The following is a 21,842-nucleotide window of genomic DNA, read 5'->3' on the forward strand; positions in this document are numbered from 1 at the left end:
TCTGTAAAAACATGTTCATAATATCCATACATGTTAGCAATGTATGATCTGAGCCCGAAATGCTTGAGACCAGCAAGCGGCATCTTCGACTTCGTTATTCCAGGGATTGAGAGCCTCACCGTTGGCTTTGCCATCGTCCAGAGTGGAACTTTGGGTATGTCATACGGTTCGAAGTCCGACGGCAATAAGTCTTGCTGCGACTACACGGCTTCTGAGTAGGCGGACACAGGCCGTACGCTTGTGACGTTCGTGAGTGGATGGTTCCTGTGCCTAGTCAGTAGCCTTAGATGCACTCGCAATGGCTCATGCTGCAGATAAACTCGAGCTGGGCACGCACGTGCCTCTGCAATAGTGCCCCAAGTAGACGCACATTGTGGTAGTCCTAGGCAAATTCTCAGTGCGTGAGCCTGAGCACTTTCAAGTGTGCGTACAGCAGTGTACGAGAAAGTACAGGCGCACTGTAGCGGAAGTAGCCAACAAGAAGTGCCTGGTAGAGCTGCAGAAGAGATGACTTGGATGGCCCCCATGATTTTCCAGACATATGTCGAATGATCTGAGTAAAGCTGTCTAGCTTTTTTCTTAATTCAGAGAGGTGCTTCGACCAAAATAAGTCACGGTCGATGATGACTCCGAGAAACTTGTAGTGGGTTACTGAAGGTATAATCTTCCCATCAATCATAATGGGGTAGCAGGCCATTGACCTTTGTGTAAATGCCATGGTTGCACTTTTTTCCGGTGAGAGCTGCAGTCCGCGACTGTTTAGGTATGTCGACGTTATTGACACCGCGCACTGCAGCTTCGTTTGCACTTGTAAGCGCGTTAAGCTCATGGTTTATATACAGATGTCGTCTGCATACACAGAGACCGAGACTGCGCCTGCGTGTTCTTTGACCAGTCCGATGAGAATGATATTAAATAAGGTTGGGCTCAATACACCTCCTTGAGGCACTCCATGATAGACGGGGTGGTTCTTTGTTTCACCGTCCATAGTTGTCATGAATATCGTTCTCTCTTGAAGATAGCTGGCTATCCATTGATGCATACGTCCCCCGACGCCACATTCTTCTAGGGCATTTAAAATTGCATCATGTAGAACGTTGTCAAAAGCACCCTTGACATCTAGAAAGACAGCAGCTGTTAATCGATGGCGACGTTTCTGATGTTCAACAGTTGTTACTAGGTCAATGACACTGTCGATTGACGACCTACCCTTTCGGAAACCTGTCATTGCGTCTGAATATATATTACACTTCTCCAAAAACCACTCCAGGCGCGTCAAAACCATGCGTTCCATGGTTTTACCTATGCAACTGGCACGCGCCACAGGTCTGTAGGAAAGCATAGCATGGGGTGTCTTGCCTGGTTTCAATAATGCCACAATTTTGCTTGTCTTCCAATGTGCAGGCACAGTTCCCGAGGACCACGAGAGATTGTATAAAGCCAGGAGCTCTTCAGTCGCTCGAGGGCCTAGATGGCGCAAGGTAGAATAGGTAATGCCATCAGGACCAGGCGCACACCGCAAGCTGAATCTTCAAGGCCACCACATGATGAGGCATTTAGGGCTTTCGCCTTAGTAATTACGCCCCTAACTTTGTCCTGTGCAGTCTCGCAAACAAATAGACGTGCTGTAGTTTCTCGGCTCGCTCGCTCTGGCTGATGATCACAGTGCATGTCCCCAAGAGTCATCTAATGGCCGAAAAATTAATCCCCTGCATCACTGTGCAGCAGCCAATCAAGATGACCGGTACAGAGTTGCGTAGCTAGAAGCGAGGGACATGGCGAGCTGTAGGTTGGCCCTATTTTTCAAAGTGAAGCCTTCTTTGCTTACCTGCAATTTGGCGTGTTGTTGTTGGCTGTCTCACCCTGTAGAATCTGCTGTTAGCAGGAAAACAATCGTTTTCTGAGGCGTTGCGTGACTTGGCACCAGGCCCATCAGCCTGTACGGCTCACAACATTACTGACATTTTGCCAAGCTTGCTATCCTCGCATAATAAAACGTTTGCTTTGCAAAGTACGCAACCCTGGCTAGTGACTGTCACATGAAGCATTTGTTGCAAAAAGCCGCTGTGGAGCGTGTGGTGGAGCATGGGAGTCGTGCTGCTGAAACGCATTTCAGTGCTGCAAAAGCCTGCGTGTGCTACCAGTGGAAGCAGCACAACAAACTGATCGCTATGAATTGGACAGGTTGTGCATTCCGGGGCCTGAAGATGGGAAAGCGGCCACTGCTTGCAAAAAGTGTATGCATATATCTACTGCAGAGCTAATAAATGAGAAGAAATGGGGTTAACCAAGGGGCCCGATGTTTATTAGTCATATCATAAGAAGCCAACAAACAGTGACAGCAAGGACAACATAGGGGAAATTACTTGCACTTAATAAATGAAATAAAGGAATGATAAATTATTGGATGTGGATTGGAAGTGGATGAAAAAACATCCACTTTCATTTCCAATAATTTATCGTTTCTTTATTTCATTTATTAAGCACAAGTAATTTCCCCTATGTTGTCCTTGGTGTCAGTGTTTGTTGGCTTCTTATGATACTGCAGAGCTAAGTTATCTAACACAATGTTTTAGTCATTATTCTTTTTTTTCTATTTTTGCTCTTTTATAAAGGTTCCCATAAAATTGACCCCACATAAGAAACAGCCCCACACTCGGTCTTTCAGAAAGAAAGGTGTGTTCATTATGCGAGTAAATATAGTATTTACATCACCGAATGTTGTTAAACATAACTGAAACACACACCCATCAGCCCACTACAGTGGTTGAAGGCCATTCACTATGTTGGCATAAACTGCCAAAGTAGACCATCCAACTGTGCGCCCCTCTTCTCAACACAAGGAGACTTGCTTCGTTATCTCATTGAGTGCTAAATGATGCTGGTTTTTATGTGGTAGCATTAAGGGCCCTGTGTCACAGAAAATCCAGTGCCGGCATCCAACGTCTTCATGAGTGCAAATTCCCATATATATTTAGGTATGTGATGTGACATGCCTTGCTATATGACATGTGGTATATGCAGGTTATATTGCCACACCATTCTATCACTAAGGTTGATTATATTTTGTCTTGCATTCTTGACAAAGTGATTCCTCTGAATTTTGAGAATGACAGGCCATAGGCAAATGTCGTGAAGAAAAACAATGACAGCGCATGCCTTTTGAGTTAAATATTCTACGACTGAAATATTAAAAGTGCTAAACAATAAAAGAAACCTGATAATGGTGTCATTTTTTTTTGGTGCAGCTGTGCAAAACCTTTGGGATCAGCCCACGCAAGAGGTCATGTTTCTACCACAAAGCTCGCCTTCATTCATAGCTTTAGCCACTAGCGTTTCCCGGTAAGCATTACAGACACATAAGCTGCAGTTGCCACGAAGCGTGAGAAGCAATCACGGATCTTTGAATGCTATGGCATTCTCTTGAAGGCGAAGCTTAAGCATCCTCCAACTTTTTTCACAGCATGGTCATAGTGCACTTATATGCTTCAGTGACGTCTGTTACTACGAGACCATCACATCAGGTTTCACTGATGCCAATAGTCTTGTCTTTTGCTTCCAAAGGCACCCTTCACTTGACTTCAGATTTAAAGGGTTTAAAGAGATAGGAAGAGAGAAAGATGAGGATTAAAGTGAAAATCGGCACACAAAATTGAAGGGAGACACATCACTTCCACAGCCCATCTCACAGGAAGCAAACTGGCACTCTGGCTGTCATTAGCACAATGTCTGTCGTGACCACTGACCAAGTATCTTTTGCTCTCATAGTGACAGAGGCAAGAGGATACTAACGATGAATTGCTCATCCTCGCCGTCTTCTGCTCCAGCTGCTGTGTGCAGAAGGATGCGAGCCCTGGCGAGTCCTGTGCTCCTTCCTTCTCCATGGCGCCTCTTCCGGCGCATGATGGTTTTGTACCGGTTCTCGCACTGCTCGCCCGTGCGCCGCTGCCCCGTTGCCTCGAAGATGTGGTCGGCAATGCGCTTGAACATCTCCTTTTTGCTGCGAAACTTTTTGTCTGGCCCAACCTGTGGCACATAGCGCACGTAGTTCTCCAGCAGGACCTTACTCTCGTGGCTGTTCCACTCGATACCTGTGCAGTGGAGCGCATAGAGTGATGTACCAACTGCAAGACTGAGGCCATCTACACTATCACCATCAGCTGAATTAAACTGTGCTGCAGGACAGAGGCTTCTTTCTATGACCTCTAATTTGCCCTGTCCTGTGCTGACTGCATCCAGCTTACACCTGAAAGCTTTCTCACTTCAACGACAAAATCTTTCTCTATAATCGTGGCCAAGAGACCCTTTCCCCCTCCTGCCATCCCACGACAGATGCAAGCCAGACATCTGAAGAAGGAGACAAAAAACATGACACTGATTTTCAATGATTTTTTAAAGGGCCCCTCACCAGGTTTGGCCATGTTGAGCTGACAAGCTCTATGCATACAGTGCGCGCTAACGATCGTGTTTGCTAAGTATTACATCCCTACACGCCACAGAAAGAACTTAAATTTCAAACCAAACGCTGTCTGCCCTTCTCCTCACGGGCACCGTACTCCCAGCTAGAGAGTCAACGTATATCGCGCAAATGTGCCTATGTAGTTCAAGCTGTAACATTTATCATAGTGGCATACGATTTCGAGAATTATTCAAAGCAACATCTGCTATTTGTGTTATCTATTGCTTCAATAGATGAATTTAAAGTTTAGAGAAGTAATAAAACACACATGTTTTAATAAACCGCATGTTTTTGTTTTACTTCGCACCACACCAAGAGAGATGTACTTCCGTTTCCTCTGCTTGTTCCTATGTCTTGCAGTCGCGTGCGCTGAGAGCGAAACTATGTCATTTTCTACTGTGTTCCAGAGCACGATCATGCTCCATGACCCACTTGTGTCTGCCTGAGTATTTGTGTGGCACTGACTTATACCACTAGACAGGTGTTCTGGTGCACAGCTCACAAAATCGTGTACTGAGCGAAACAAGACAAATGCAACAGTTCACACACAACGTCGTCAGCGGAAGTGCGGTGTGCAGTAAAAAAGTGAGGGGAAAAAAAATGAAGGCTATGACATATGAGTCACACAACCCTCGACCTCTGGTTTGGGAGAACGCAGGGAAGGAATTTTGCTTGCGGACACTAGACGTGGCAAGTGGAGAGAGCGTCTAGCTTGGCAGTGGCAATCGCCTCCTGAAATGATGGGTTCGTGGCACTAAAATATTTCTATCTTGGCTATTAATGAACCAATTTGAAAAATACTTGTGACAGAATGCTCTCTAGATGGCACTTAACAAATTCTAGCATATAGCTGAAATTTATGTGGCCTGGTGAGGAGCCCTTTAAAAAGTCAGTGCTCATACCATTCCTCCCTCTTCTCGGACATGCTTAGTGTGCACTGTTAAAAGATTAGCCATAAATTACTTCCAAGAACATTTTAATCTTAAAAGCAAACAAATGGGACAAGCACAAGATCAGTAGTAACTGGTTGTTAGCTGAAATACATAAATAAATAAGTAATCAAAGAAAAATGAAGAAAAGGAAATTGTTGTATCCTTCTTTATTGTTTCAGTTTCGTTTATTTCAGTGTACATATCGTCATCGTCATTCAATATGATTTCCTATATAAGTGCCTTTACTGTGACGAATAAAAGATGTACATACTGCGCTTGCGTGGTCCAGTGTCATGCGTCTGGTCTGAGCCAGACACCACATATTGGCGACGAGGCTCAGTATCGGAGCCATGCCGCTCGGGTGTTTCCCAGCACCGCCCCCTTTCTTGCCTGCACCCGGTGACCCGGCTGTGCCTTGGCAGCAGTGGAAACGCATATTCCTGAATTTCCTGGAGGCCATTGGCGGCGATGAACTGCAGCCCAAGCATTGCACGGCAATTCTGCTAAACTCGCTCGGGGTTGAAGGTCAGCGAATATTCTACAGCACCCTTGCACAAGGAGCAGACGTGACCCCGGACCCCAAGGCCGAGGACAAGGTGGACCAGTTCAAGGACACGCTTGCTGCACTGGACACACATTTTGCGAGCGCTACGAATGATTTCGTGGAGCGGCGCCGGTTTCGCCAAAGACAATTGCCTGGTGGGACCTTTCAAGCATTTACAAACAGTCTTCGGGACCTTGCGTCTACTTGCAATTATGGCAGTGCTACCGATAGCATGATTCGAGACCAATTACTGGAAGGCACTTCATCACGAACAACACGTGAGTGCATGCTTTATGAAGGGTCTTCGCTTACGCTGCAGCGTGCTGTTGACATCGGGAAGCAAATTGAGCAAACGCAACAAGAGCTCGGGGAATTCGCGCATAGCTCTGTGAACAAGATTCAAGATGTGCGAAAAAGGTCAGACTCTGAGCAAGGAAGCTGCTACAAGTGCGGCTCATCATCGCATATGGCTAACTCGACTGCATGTCCAGCAAGGAACAAGCGTTGCCACTCTTGTGGAAAAATTGGTCATTTTTAAAATATGTGCAAATCGAAGAAAAAGAAATATGCTGTTTGAAAGCCTGAGAAGGCCAACGCCGTCACGGTACTTCAAATCAGTGACTGTAATGCTTCGGCGAAAGATATTCGAGCCAACATTTCTATCGGGAAGATAAGATTGTCGTTGATTGTCGACACGGGTGCTACGGTGTCTTTGCTCAGTGAAGAGCACTACCACAAATATCTAGCCAACACCTACTCATTGCGACTGCCAACTACCAATTTGTGTAACTATTCCGGAGAACAAATCAAGTTAAGCGGTTGCTTTCTTGCTGACGTATCTTACAAGGGAAACAGAGTCAGTGTGCTATTTCATGTCACAACCAAGGGCACTTCGCTGCTGGGGCTTGATGCCGTTCAGAGCCTGGGAATCACTATCAACGGCTCAACCTTGAATTGCTGCCAGGTGACATGCCCTGACTCACTGCCTTCAGAATTCATGCACCAGTTTGCGCACTTGTTCACGGAACAGTTAGGGCACGTGAAAGGCTTTGTTCACCGTCTTCAATGCCGTTTATCTGTGAAACCAGTCGTTGCGAAGCTCCGACGCCTGCCGCTCACGCTACGGCAACAGGTATTGATGGAGATACGTCTACTGGCCGAGGATATAATTGAACCCATCGACGCATCGGAATGGATTTCACCGATCGTCGTCATGAGGAAGAAGGACAGTTCAGTTAGGTTGTGTGCCGACCTACGTGAAGTGAACAAGGCAGTAATTGTTGATGCTTTTTCTCTCCCGCATACAGAGGAACTACTTCATGAAATAGCCAGAGGAACGTGCTTCTCTAAGCTCGACTTAGCGTCGGCATACCACCAGCTAGAACTGACTCCGGAAAGTCGGGGACTAACCACCTTTATCACACATGAAGGGTTGTTTCGTTTTATGAGAGTGTGTTTTGGCCTCGCATCTCCCCCTTCAGCCTTTCAGAGAATGATGCAGCATATTTTGAAGAATTGTAAAAGTTAATCTTTATTACAATGATGATGTGATTGTGTGGGGCAAGACACGTGAGGAGCACCACAAGAATCTACACCAGGTGCTAAAATGCATCAGTGATTCAGGTTTGAAGCTCAACCAGAAATGCACATTTGCTGTTTCAGAACTATCCTTTTTAGGGCATATGGTGAGCTCAAAAGGGCTCACACCATTGCAGTCTAAGGTTGACGCTATTGTCAAAGGGCCTGCTCCTCACAATGTTGCCACTTTACGGTCATTTTTGGGTCTCGCCGGTTACTATGCTCGGTTTGTGCCGCGATTTGCTTATCTCGTCGAGCAGCTTAGAAGGCTCCTGAGGTCTGGTCAACACTTCACGTGGAATGATGAGGCCGAGCGTAGCTTCCAACTTGTTAAGACAGCTTTGTCTTCAAGCCCAGTCATACAAATGTTTAACCCAGACCTTGATGTAATTGTAACGACAGATGCTTGTGATAAGGGACTGGGAGCCATTCTTCAGCAACGCGATGGTGACAGCGTACACATCGCGTGCCCTGACTCCTGCTGAGCGGAAGTACTCCGCTGGGAAACGCGAGGCCCTTGCTTGTCTCTTTGCGTGCGAGCGCTGGCACGTCTACTTGTGGGGTAGAAAATTTTTGTTGCGCACGGACCATCAGGCACTGGTGACGTTACTTTCAGCTGCCGGTACAGGTCGCCGACCTTTGCGTATATCCAGATGGTCAGCTCAACTTTTGTATTATAACTTCGACATAGAGTACCAAAAGGGATCGCAAAATGTCGTGGCCAATGCGCTTTCATGCCTACCTCTTGACTGTGATTCGCAGCAGACAATGCAGGAAGAAATTGTGTCCGTTGTATCAGAGTGCCTAACAAAGGAACGGCTGCAGGTGGCCACTGCTGCAGACAGCAAACTGCAACAGGTTGTTGAACACGTGGTACATGGTTGGGCGCCTAAAAAAGCTTTGCCAGCAGAAATAATGCTGTACTTTAACGTGCGGGAAGAGCTTTCTTTCGTTGATGGCCTTTTGATGCACGGCGAGCAGGTAGTTGTTCCGAGTGAATTAACCTCGCTCCTTGTTGGTTTTGCGCACAAAGGTCACCCAGGAATTGTGAGGACGAAGCAGAGATTACGTGATCTTTACTGGTGGCTGCGTTTGAATAAACAGGTAGAAGAAGCAATCCATTTTTGTCATATCTGCCAGGCCGCGGACAAGTCCGCTAAACCGTCGTTTGCATCGCTGCAGCCGGTGACGTTTACAGCGCTACCATGGCAGAAGTTAGCAATGGATATAGTGGGACCGATTGACTGGGCCCCTTCAAACTGTAGGTACATGATATCGCTGATCGATTATCATTCCAAGTGGCCTGAGGTTGCTTTTTCGTCTACAGTGACGTCACAGAGTGTGGTCGATCTTTTGCAGACTGTGTTCAGCCGAGAAGGCTATCCGAAGGAAGTTGTGACAGATAATGGGCCTCAGTTTAGATTGCAAATGTTTGAAACATTCTTGAGAGAGAGGGGTATTGTGCATCGTTGCTCTTCTCTGTACTATCCACAAGGAAATGGTGCGATTGACCGCTTTAATCGCATGCTGAAAGATTTCATGCAGGTTGCCTGATTGGAACAACGGCCCCTCCAGGCTGCTGTGGTTGACTATCTCGGCATATATAGGTCGACGCCGCATGCGACAACGGGTGTGTCGCCAGCCAAGTTGCTTCACGGGCGCAAGCCAAAGACGAGACTCAATACAGTGGGTTTGCCGACAAGAGAGGGTGTCCATGCCGGTTCGGATAAAAATGTTCCTGCTAGGGCTAAGGCGAAGCAGACATATGCAAAATAGTATACGGACAGGAGGTGGTGGGAAAGCGTCGGTAAACTATATGGGACCTTTCAAGATTGTCGGCATAAACGGCAAAAGTAGCTTTTTGATGAGCGATGGTCGTTGCTGGAACGCGTCTAAACTAGTTCAGGTTCCGTGCAATCAATTGCAGACAACAGAACAATGGGCATGGAAATTGCCTCGTCCTGACTACTCGGGTACCGCTGGGGCTGGAAGCCACACAGAGTGCGCAGACGCTGAACACCGTGAAATGTTGCGATCGCCAGAAGTAAGGGCTCAAGTTAATGAAGAATTGGTCGCTCCTTTAGAGGATTCGGTGGAGCAACCTTTACGTCGCAGCACTAGGGTACGCCGACCTGTCGAAAGATTTGGGTTTTCTTTGCCTGAAAAATAAGTGTTTAGTTCGAGTTATTTTGGTTGTTGCAAATTACTGTGTTGCATTTTCAAGCACGAGGCGATGTTGTATCCTTCTTTACTGTTTCAGTTTCGTTTCTTTTAGTGTACATATCGACATCGTCATTCAACATGATTTCCTATATAAGTGCCTTTACTGTGACAAATAAAACATGTACATACTGCGCTTGCGTGGTCCAGTGTCATGCGTCTGGTCTGAGCCAGACACCACAGAAATTACTGCTGACACCTGAATGGCTGTCAGCAATGGGAGGGTGTGGGTAGGGGAATAAAAGGACAGAGAGAGAGGGTAGAGTGAAGAAAGGACCCATTTACATATATACAACAGCGCAAATAGGTACATGTTATCTACAGTTCGCTTGTGGAGCGACTTCCTCAAGAGAGTTTGTCACCTGGCCCCGTACACTGGCACTGTTAGGTTCACATAGAGCAGCTGGCTGGTGAGGTCTGACTGCTCACAGAAGTTGCACAGTGTTTTGTGAGCTGCATCCTGCGTGCGAGAGGAGCCAAGTAGCCATACAAGTACTCAGCACTGTCAGCCAACAGCCTGTGTGTGAGATAGTTCAAGGGTTCCTCCTGCAGTGCCTTCGAGGCACCGCAGGAGGAACCCTTGAGCTAACCCTTGAGGAAAGCGCAAGAGGGTTCTGCCAGCGTCAACATATTCTTTTTTTTTTCCTTGTACTGTAACAGCGGTAGGATATGGCCAGTTGTTAACTCGCACAAAGCTCAACGTACCACTTTAGCTATGATGAGCCTAATAACTTCCACATTTTTATTTGAGGGGCCCCTCACCAGCACTGATAGCAAATTTTGGCTATACGCTGCAAGTTGTTACGTGCCCTCTAGGGAGCATTTTCACCACAGGAACTTTTCAAATTGGTTCATTAATAGCCAATAGAAATGTCTGAAACATTGCAAACCCATGATTTCAGGAGGCAAGCTTCATTGACAACAGACACCCTCTCAACTTGCCTTGTCTAGCCCACGCAAGCGAAATTTCTTCCCTGCATTCTCCCATATCAGAGCTGGGGGATCGCGACACGTGCACATCATGGGCCCTGCCTTCTTTCTTTTTTTTTTCTCTCTCACTCTTGCATTCCGGCTGCACAGTGCACCTCCGGCAACAGTCTCTCGCGTGAGCTGATTAGTTTGTCTTGTTACGTTTCACTATGTGCATGATTCTATACGCTGTGCAAGAGCACACCTTGTACGAGCTGGAGTCGGGCATGTCAAAAGGGGTAGCTGGCTCATGCCGTCGTCCTACTCATCCATGCTAGGGATGTGGTTAAAGGGAGGAACTTGTTTTTATTGAGAACTAGGAGTACATAAGGGATTTATTTACTATGTTACATGAAAGGTGGAGAACGTTACATTTCATAAGTCTAGCATGACTGAAAACGAAGCATACTGAAAAGCCGAAAACGGCTGCTTACACACACTCTATCCTCCCTAGATCCCCAGGCAAGGGAAAACTGCTGTCCAACCTCCGTCCAATCGGAGCTTCCAAGGTCGTCGATGTGCCTGCCTTCGAGGGCCGAGGGTTCACACACTCACCCCCGCACTTTTGTTTCACTGAACACACCGAGCGGAGAAGGTCCTTGTAGACAAGGGTTGTCACGCTTGACTCAAGTTGGCGCGTCCAGATTCCAGAGCTGACTTCGCGGTTAGCCGCCATGTCTGTCAAACGACAGTGACAATTACTGGGGGCCGTGAGAAAGTCCCGTAAAGCACCCTCTTCCAGGAGTTCTCTTGCTCCAATTAGACTGTGAAGGCAACAGTGAACTAACTAACAATACTCTGTCTGCCAAACGTAGCTAGCCTTGCTGGTGCTGTGGGGCTGTCCGAAGGAGGCGCATTGTTGGCTTCATGAAGCGATTCATCGCAGCGGGCCAAGAAAGGTTCGAAGGACACTATCCCACAGGCCCCCATCGTAACAACCTTCACTGTTGTCTGGCTGCTTCTGCACCACATTGAAATGGATTGCTTAGAGCGTGCCCATTCGGAAATAGTTCCCAAAATGCGGTCGCCACGGCCGTGATTTGATCCCACAACCTCGTGCTTAGCAGCACAACACCATAGCCGCTAAGCCACCACGGTGGGTAGCAACACCTGAAGCATAAGTTCCCCTGCTGGATAACACAACTCCAAGGGTAAACACAGCTCTAGGAGGGAACGGTGCTCTGTCTCGTTTCTTTATTACAAGATATATGCACACTCTGATTTTTTGATATATCTATATTTTATATTTATATATTTTGATATATATGATATATTTTGATATATGTACAATCTGATTTCGTGACTCCATCTAGTCTTCTGCCGCCCTCTACTGCACTTCCCTCCTCTTGGTACCCATTCTGTTACCCTAATGATCCAACGGTTATCTAGTCTGCACATTACATGACCTGCCCAGCTCCATTTTTTCCTCTTGATGTCTATTAGAATATCATCCATACCTGTTTGCTCTCTGATTCAAACCACTCTCTGTCTCTCAAGGTTATGCCTAGCAATCTTCATTCCATCGCTCTTTGCGCGGTCCTTAACTTGTTCTCAAGCTTCTTTATCAGTCTCCAAGTCTCTGCCCCATATGTCACCACTGGTAAAATGCAGCAATTGCACACCTTCCTTTTCAATGATAATGGTAAGCTTCCAGTCAGGAGCTGGCAATGTCTGCCGTATGCGATCCAACCCATTTTTATTTTTCTGTGAATTTCCTTCTCATGATTACAGTTCCCTGTGATTAATTGACCTAGGTAAACATACTCCTTCACAGACTCTTGAGGGCGACTAGCAATCCTGAATTCTTGTTCCTTTGCCCGGCTATTTATCATTATCTTCGTCTTCTGCATATTAATCTTCAACCCCATTCTTGCACTCTCTCTCTCTCTGTTAAGATTCTCAATCATTTGTTGTAACTCATCTGCATTGTTGCTGAATAGAACAATGTCATCAGCAAACCGAAGGTTGCTGATGACATTGTTGAAGCTTGACATTTATGACATGCTGAAGCTTATTCCTTTCTGACTAATTCATAGAACTTCAAATGCGCAAGTTGGATGTGGCTACTATTCGTCGGTCAAGCTGGTGCAGGACAAAGCCAGTCCACCACGTAGCACAGCCAGACAGGAGTGTATGAGCGCGAGTGGACACTTGAGCCCTGCCGTGCACAAAGCAAATGCTACAGTGGCATATAGCTGCGGTCTGCTACGTATCATAGATACCGTGGCCGCCATGGGTTGTCGTGACGAGTCCACTAACTGAGCGCACTGCGGATCACCAAGGACAACCGTATTTGGAGTGTTGTTATGTGCTAAAATTGGAAACAGTGACATCTACGTGAACATATAAAATCAAACTTTAACTGCGCGCCACAGTAACGTTCACTAGGCGGAGCATTGTGGGCACACCTCACTCTGCCATAGCCTTCGCAGTGCAAGTCACTGAAGAAGAAGCAGAAGCACCGAGAATGGTATGTTTGATTGCCAATAACTAAGCTCCGTTGAACACGCTGAAAAACTTTTTGTGGCAAAGTAGTTCTGAAAGAGTCTAATTTGACTTCAAATGCATTTCTCAACTTTGATCAAAAGTGGTTCAGGGCCCCTTTAAGTCATGTGTTCAATGGGTAGGCAATAAGGTGCAAATAATGTGGTGGTAAATCTTCAGAAGGCTCGAGGTTAACGGTCTGGCATTTTAGTTTAGCTCAGAACACTCAAAGTGCATGATACCATATTATAATTTGTCCACTACTGTATGTACAAAGCTGTCCACGATAATGGATGCGATCCCTACGGAGGTCGAGTGATTGTAGTAGCAGGCCGGCCTCTAGAAACACAAGCAGAAAAAACACCACGCAGGGGATTGCATACGCCTTCACCACGGCAGAGTGAGCTGTTACTCACCGCCATTACGGGGAGGAGCCGGCATCACGTCAGGGATCACCTGCACGGGCACCAGTGTGCTGCCCTCCAAGCTTCCTGCCCTCTCCACATGGATCACCATCTCCTGCTCGCCTGGGATGATGGGAACAGTGAATACAACCCTTAGATTTGCTGGTTCACTGACGTAAAACAATGATGTCAAACCAACGAAAACTCCGTAGCACAAAAGGTGCACACTTACAAAGATACCAACTGATTAGCTGTATGCAGGAACAACTGGGCACCCTGCAGACAGACAGCCCAGCAACACAACAAGAAATGCATATGGTGCAAAAGAAGGGAAGACCAGCTTCCTTTTACATATGTCAAAAAGTGCATGTTTAATTTCCCTCTGGTCCAGAAGTGCTCCCTCTGGTCCAGAAGTGCGTGTGGCCCTCATGTCAGGTGAACCCAGTGAAAGACAATTTGTGTGCTTGAGCTGACAAAGACAAACAAAAGTGATTACAATGGTCTAGTGCCATTCCCAATCATTTACTGGCTTTCAACTGTACTAACCATTCTTTTCATGATTCAAAGAGACAGTCATTCTCCCTTAAATGCACGGGATAAACGTGGGACAAAGATCTCTCTCCCAGCAGTAATGTTGCACTAAATCATGTGGCAATGTCCACACAAGCACGTGGAGGGTGCCCACTCTAGTGAAAGACTTGGTAACAGGAGGACAACACACCAATGCTTGTGCCATCCACTCGACTGCCAAGCCAACACGTTCTGTTACTGGTCATAAAAAATAGACTAGCCCACTTGCACACCTTGTTTTAAAGGGACACTAACAGCCAAGAGTTTAGCTTGGTGAAATGTTTCTTTCAAATTCATTTATTTGGAGGCAAAATGCTGGCTGTTTGTAAAGAAGAAAGAGGCAAAGCTTCTCTTTTTGAATCTTGTGGCCAAACAACAGTGCCAATATATTAGTGTGACATTGCAGATTCCAAAGTAGTTTTGCATGCTTGGGCTGTTTTTGTTGACAAGTTCTCAAAACTCCACAGGTTGAATCAGTCCTTTGGTTCCTTCAGAATGCAATGCAATCATTGCTTCTCTAGAAACTATATTACCCAAGCTTGAGCAATTTCTGTCCATACCTTATGACATCGCAAGCAGCTATACTCTGTTCTATACTTAGCAGGCAATGCTGTGAGAGCAAAGTGGTGCGGTCATTGAAGTCTCACTCTGCACATTGTGCAGTGTAGTTGCTTTTGATCATTAGAAGCCATCTCCACATTGACTGTATTGACCTTGCAAGAGAACTTGGGATGTCTGTTTTTGGAGTTCTAATTGGGAAGTAACAACGCAGGAATTAAAAATAATACAGCACACTCTTGCATATAGGAGACAACTGATAACAACAGAAAATTCAAAATTTCTCGGAAAATTAAAACAAATTGGAGATTGTGTTTCTTTATAATTCCTTCATTATGTATGGCGATTTTGCTAAATTTTCCCCCCATTGTTAAAACAGAAAAATCCTGAAAGAAACTTGCAGCCACAAGGCACATTAAACATTGCCAAAAAGAAGACCCACTTTATAGCCTCCTGTTCAAAAGCCAAGTTGGACATTTTCTTTTTTTCTGTTTTAGGCTCTAGTATTTACATTTTTTTCATCAACGAAGTTCTGTATATAATGTATAAGAAGTGTGCAAGCATAAAAAACATTAAATAATTTTTTTTGGACTCTCAAAGTAAGTAAATCAGGCAAGTGCATAAGTTGCAGTTTCTACCTTGTCTTGGCAAAGATTTTTTCTTGATGAAACAAAGGTGTATGCTAGAAAAAATAAGACTGGTTATGCTGTATGGAGGGATCTTGTTATGTCATATAAAAATTTCTTTACAATAAAAAAAATAGTCAGGATGGCCCTCCGACTTTCCTTATCTGAACACACACTGCTAATATACGACACACGTTCCTGTACACCGCGTCTGTGCTACCGACGCCAGCGTCTGGCTGTGCATTCTTATTGATGCCCTAATCATCCACTTCAGGTCTCCGACACATTGGTGGCCATGCTCTCGCTGACATTCGGTACCAACCACAGCGCCACATGCCGCCCCTACATGAAAACTTTTGTGGAAATCCCCTTAATAGCTCTGCTGTAAAAGGGTTACTGAAGGTGGCAGAAAACAAAACAGATGCTAATCAAGGTGAAAAATTATTTAAAAAGTATGTTTTCGCCCCCACGTGGGAGCCTTGTTCACAATGTAGAAGCCCCTTCATTGTGAACAAGGCTTCCATGTGTGGACTGAAACGTCATCTTTAAACCATTTTTTTTTACCTTGGTTGGCATCTGCTTTTGTTTTCACCACGATTTTTCCTGACCGGACGAAATTTCATCACACATCAGTGCTACCAAGACTATTACAATAGTTTTCGCTACCACTTCATCGCTTTGTCTCGCACTTCTCCCACAAGTTTGTCACAAACCATGCCCAGTGAGTGCAAACTACTCAAGATCAACATTAAGAACCAGCTAAGGCAAATGGCCTCAATCCATAGACTTTCTGTGGCACATTGCTCATGTGTATATAATGATCTGCACATCATTTCGCATTGCTCATTAAGCAAAGTCAGGAGGCTCACTGTGCAGCATTTGCACCATTTGATGAAGCAAATGTGTCTTATAAAAGCACCATGGTAAAAAAAGATTGAAAAATTACACTCTTGGGTTTTACATCCCAAAATCATGATCTGATTATGAGGCATGCCTGGGATTATTTCACATGCACTCGAAGCCGAGCACACAAGCATTTTTCCATCCCACCTCCATTGGATGCGGCAGCTGAAACCAGGACTGAAATTGCGACCTCGAGCTCGAGAGTGCAAATCTATAGCCACTGAGTTACTATTACAGGTGCATCAAGCTCAAGTGCACATCGTGAAAGAAAGCTGGTGTTTAGAAGCAACTGAGCAACTAAATTTAACGCCAAAAGTAACAAAAAGGCAAAGTAAAGAAGGCAAAATTTTCATTGACCCAAAAGTAACAAAAAGCTCCAAAGGAAACTAGCCACCCATCTGCTTAGCTGCTATGGTTGAGTGAGCATTCCAGAAAGATGGCGATTGTACCACAGTCAGTCCGCAGACCGGAGCAAATTCTAAAATGAGGCATTCCTTGCCTAACTCTCCATGACTTGGCATGCCATGGCAGCCATGCACACAGGACACGGCGACTGTCCTGTGTGCATTCTTTCTGTGTCCTGTCCTCAAAACGTGCCGTTATAACCATGTTCCATAAAGAGGAAGTTTATATATCCAATAGTTGGTTTTGAACCCAGTTTGCTCAACACAGCATCCTCATGTTGTGCTGTGGAAACAGACTTGAAAGGTGAAATTCTTCATTTCTTCATCAGAATGGACAACAGGGCTGGTTGGTTTGCTTGCATCTTGCATCAGTTGTGGAGAGCACCTTGTCCTGTCTTCTCTCTTCGTTTTCGTCTTTCATGCACTAAAACACTTTTCAGGATTTGAATGCCTTTAGCCTCCACACTGTGAGTGCCGTGTACAATGAGCATCAAGTTAGAAGAGGTTGCAGTACCCTCTTGCACAGAACAGCTGAAAGTGTATGTGCAATTGTGATACTATGTCACAAAATATGACGCAACAATATGAGGTGCCTTTTGTATGGCAGAATGGGCACAGCCTCCAATATAAGGAACATGTCTAAAGTGGTGCCTAACATCAGTCAATCATTTGAAAAATTTGTAGTGAAGAGCTCTCAAACCAGAATGGGGGCCTTGCGCTTATCCACATGGCTGGAAAGCCAAGCATTAGCAACAGTGTGTGCGCTAGGTGACACCGATCGGCAGCCGGTGTGTTTACAGTGTCATATGAGCATGTTCACTTGCTGCAGTTACATGACTTCTGCTGATGATGATTGGGGAAGACTATCCATACCCAGTCTTTTTACAAACTGGATGGGCTACAGACTTTTCACAATGCACATATTGATCAAAAAAAAAATTTCTGACAATCCAAGCCAGCCATCCATGCAATGCAGTTTTCCAACCAAAAAACCTCTTGACCACAGACTACATTTCTCCACATGCAAGCCTCTCCCACAAACCACAGGGAAAATGGCAGTTTGGGCTAGTTGGTGATCCATTAAGAAAACAAGACAAGGGCAGTGCTTGCACTTGCCTAGTCCCTCATTTAACCTTAACCCAATGACGAAGCACAAGAAAGGCTTTCCAAGAATTACTCCAAAAATGTCATATCAGTTTCCCAACGCCTGACCGTGGAGAAGGAACATATTGTTGCCATTCAATAGCCTTTACCACTGTCAAGCCTTTGCAGGCATAGAGTTTCATAGAATAACTACAAGAGGGAACTCTGGTGCCAGTGTCTCTGCGGGAGCCCCAAGTTCACCCAGCATGGGAGCGACGGTTTAGTACATGGAGCTGCCAAAACCTTGTCCTTCTGGCTTCAAACTCATTTTAAACAATGTACTGTGTTATAAATAATGAAATAAACACCACCAAACTGTCCAAGAACAGGATTTGTACAGAGGATGTCCAGTTCAGAAGCCCAATATTGAAGCCCTTATGCCATGGATGCACGCATCGACAAGCGGCAAAGAACACCTTATAAACTTCTCATGGGGAAGCAAACAGACCGAGATGCTTGGCACATTTTTAAACTGGCCACAACAGGCTGAACCACTGCAATTAGTAGTAATTATGCATGTTCATAAGCTTTGTGTGTGCGGAATGAAATGGTAAAAGTGGCTTACTTGCCCTAGGTTCGTAACACCAGCAGGTTTCGTTATCGGTGAGCACAAACTTGATGTCAAGGAATCTAATCCTCCCGTCACATGGCATTTCAAAGGTCACTTCTAGTGGATTTAGACAGTCACGAATAGCATTGGCAATAGCTTGTGAAGAGGGGAATCGCGAAGATGTGTTTCAGCGAAGCACTGAAAAAGTCATGCCAACACCTAATGCACGATAGCTTCGAACGGCAAGCCTCGCGTTTAAGCTGCGCTGGGTACCCGAGCCACATGCTTGTGTCAGTCGCAGAAGGACTGCTTAAGAAGGCGCAGCAAAGCAGTTCGGAGCAGGTGCACGTGTCGAGCACTGACATGAACAAAAGAAAGGTTGCCGTCATCCCCTACATACACGGGCTCTCTCATAGAATAAAGAAGATTGCTGGAAGGAGCGGCATCAAGATTGTGTTTTCGGCACCTAATAAATTGGTCAGCCTCTGTAAAAACACAAGGCCAGAAAAAATCCCACGTAGCGCACGCGAAAAAGAACATAAAAACAAATTCGTTGATTACATCGTCGGTGTGGTATACCGTATTCCTCTCGGGTGTGGCCAATCCTACCTCGGTCAAACAGGCAGATGCATAAATGACAGGCTACGAGAACACAGTAACAAAGTTAACAACGTGGCCGCTGACGGCTTTCTTGCCATCCACTGCCAGAGATGCAAGTGCAAACCAATATTTAAAGAAACAGTCATCATTAGTAGAAGCAGGTGTGATATGATGCGCTTGATAATAGAAGCCAGACACATATCAACATTCGGCGACGCATACGTCAGTAAACCTTCCATTTAATTATCTTCAAAAGAGCTGAATTATCTTTGTTCGCGTTGAACGTGTACATGTCCGTGAATATGTGTCAAGAAACTGCCTACGTGTGGTTCCCAGTTTATATATTTTTATTTTTCCAAAAATGTTACACATGCTGTATGACGAGTCGAGGGTGTATATATAGCGACGAGAACGAGAAATAAATCTGTTGTTGAAAGTAGCGCTGTGTGTGTCAGATGTGCCTTCTGTTGTCCGTGTCAAGCTTGCGCTATAACAAAATAAGATATGCCGTACCAACAAGCCCCTATTGCTATCCTCTTCAAAAAGTCGTTTGCAGCATATTTGGCAATGACCCTGCAGTTATTATGCATGTATTTGATCCCTCAACAAATTCTACAAGGAGGCCGAGCTGCAACGTGAGCACGCCCCCCCCCCCCCCCCCAAACGAAATTTCTGGCTAAGCCACTGGTCACAGTGTGCACTTTTGATTGCAATCGAAGTTCTGTATCGCGAATGGCTCCTGTTCGACTATATTTAACTTTGCAACCTACTGTGAATTCAAATTGCTTTTCTAAATACGATTTCATAGCCAACAGCTCCAGCACAAATATGTTTGCCAAAAATTTACTGAAACAGTGCTTTATTTAAAATTTTACTGCCATACGTTTGTTACACATTACACATAGCAGTGTGCCACTTATTTAAAGCGGTCACAGTTCTCGTACTACACAATGGACGTCTCACTAGCTGTCTCTAGTGAAGTACGTGTGTGGCCTCTTCTTGACGGGTTATAGTCTAATCTGTTTGTCTTTCGGAAAATGAAATCATTACGGGGGCGGTATTCTCGGACCGTCAGTTGCGCGTTCAGCGTTCTTGCACTATGCCAAGGCAGCGCTGTTCCTCGCAGACGCCGACGCGTCCGGCGCTAGTTCTGGGAAAGTGTAAGTACATCCGAGAGTGATCGCTTGATAATGCCGCCCCAGCATATTGTGTAAACAAAAACACAAAACACTTTCCCAGCAACACATCATTTTAACGTTTTCGAAGGAACATTTAAGTTGTGTCAGCAGTTCGATTATTCCTTTCCATCGAATACCGCAAATCGGGTGAGAACGTCATCAAAATTTCGTTCTGACAGCTAACAGGACAAATCGAAAGACTCGTTTGCCCGCGCTTTGCAGAACGAGGCATTGTACAGGTCAAGTGTACATGGCGTATTTTCATCGGTACCAAAATATCTGCAGATGTGGACGAATGACACGCGCAGTGCACAACGCTTGCACACGGGAACTGTACCACGGTCACACCGGTCGCACGACCACCAACACGCGACACGACCAACATGGCGTCCTGAGTGCCACCCGAACCGACCCGATACACTCGCGCGGTCCTCACCTTCCATGCAGACGCTCAGGAGTTGCGGCTGTTGATCACTCTCTTCCATGATCGAGACGTAGGCGGGATAGCCGAACTCCAAGTCTCGAATGCAAGGCAGTACAGATGCAACACTTTCACGCGCACGCTTCCGGACACGATAAAGGGCCTTAACGAGCACCTGCTCCGGGCGGGTGCAAACGAGCGCGTGCAGTGGGCGAGAGCAGCAGAACGCGACAGGCGCGCGTTTAGCGACCACTGGTGGTACCTGACGGCTGCTCGGGGCCGGACTCCGGAGTCGTTTCGGGGCTATTTCCGAATGTAGGCAGCGGTGTGACACGGCGCCGTTGGGGTGGATTGTGCCCGCACCCGGCGTAGTCGCTCCTGCTCATAGCTTTCTATCAAGCAGCAAGAGAGCTCTCTTATTTCCTTTCTCTGCATCAGCGAGAATCTTTCGGACCTAAGCGTGGTGTATGTCGTCCAACTGTTGATCGCCTTTCCTTGCTCCGCTAGTTGTTGCTAAAGCGCACATTATACAAAATTACACCCTTTGGGTCGTATCCTGTCACACAAGGATAGTAATCTGTCTGGCGCACATTCAGTGGCGTAGCGACATGGGGGGCCGGGGGGCCGTGGGCCCCGGGTGCACGGGGCCAGTAGGGGGGGGGGGGGGTTGTCATATACGTCTGAAGACACCCGAAAATTGTCGATATCCGCGCCTTCCTCGACTACACCCGGGGGGAGGGGGGTGACAGCAGAGCTAAGGGCCCCGGGTGCCAGACGACCTAGCTACGCCACTGCGCACATTTCCTTTGCTAGCCTGGTACTTCCAAGTCACGAACGGCATGCGCGTTATCAGCATGACAGAGCATTCTCGACAGGAAAGTTCTCGACAGCATTCTCGCCAGGAAGCACAGCGTTTTCCAGAAAGGAAAAAAAAAAAGACAGATGACAATTATGGTTGTGTGGCAAGATACGACCCAAAGGGTGTCAATTTGTTTAACAGCGCTTTTCCAGCGCTCGTACGCGACCTGCGTTCGGGGCTTTTCCACGAGCGACGAAAGCCGTCTTTTTGATCGGTCATCGCTTGCGCTGTGGATAATTAAGCGTTTCTCGTCGGGTTCGTCATCAGACTCACTACGGGTGCTGTAGGGCTTCGTCTGCGCGTTCTACCTTCGCTTATTTTCGCTTCTTCGGCTTTCGATCTCCGCGAGGCTGTTTTATGACGCTCGGCGGTGGATGATCTTCAAGGATAGTCGGCACAACGCCAGGCAGGAGTCTTTTCAAGCGGCAGTTGGAGCTATA

The 21,842-nt window shown here is 46.2% G+C and overlaps 1 protein-coding gene across 2 annotated transcripts in view; it reads right to left on the minus strand.

Annotated features, from left to right (window-relative positions):
• The window catches only part of LOC142580063 (uncharacterized), a 34,709-nt gene extending 13,609 nt beyond the window's left edge, over positions 1-21,100 (minus strand). Inside the window, exons 1-3 of one of the 2 annotated variants that reach the window (XM_075690830.1) lie at positions 20,559-21,100; positions 13,603-13,713; positions 3,793-4,091 (exon numbers count right to left, since the gene is read on the minus strand). In XM_075690830.1, coding sequence (XP_075546945.1) covers positions 3,793-4,091; positions 13,603-13,713; positions 20,559-20,607 — 459 coding nt within the window. In that variant the 5' untranslated portion in view covers positions 20,608-21,100. Of the gene's footprint in view, positions 1-3,792; positions 4,092-5,662; positions 5,865-13,602; positions 13,714-20,558 lie in introns of those variants that run through there. The other variant, XM_075690829.1, reaches the window with a different exon arrangement.
• Between the last annotated feature and the right edge of the window lie 742 nt (positions 21,101-21,842).

Source organism: Dermacentor variabilis, chromosome 4 (assembly GCF_050947875.1).
Source record: "Dermacentor variabilis isolate Ectoservices chromosome 4, ASM5094787v1, whole genome shotgun sequence".
Classification (NCBI taxonomy): Eukaryota; Metazoa; Arthropoda; class Arachnida; order Ixodida; family Ixodidae; genus Dermacentor; species Dermacentor variabilis.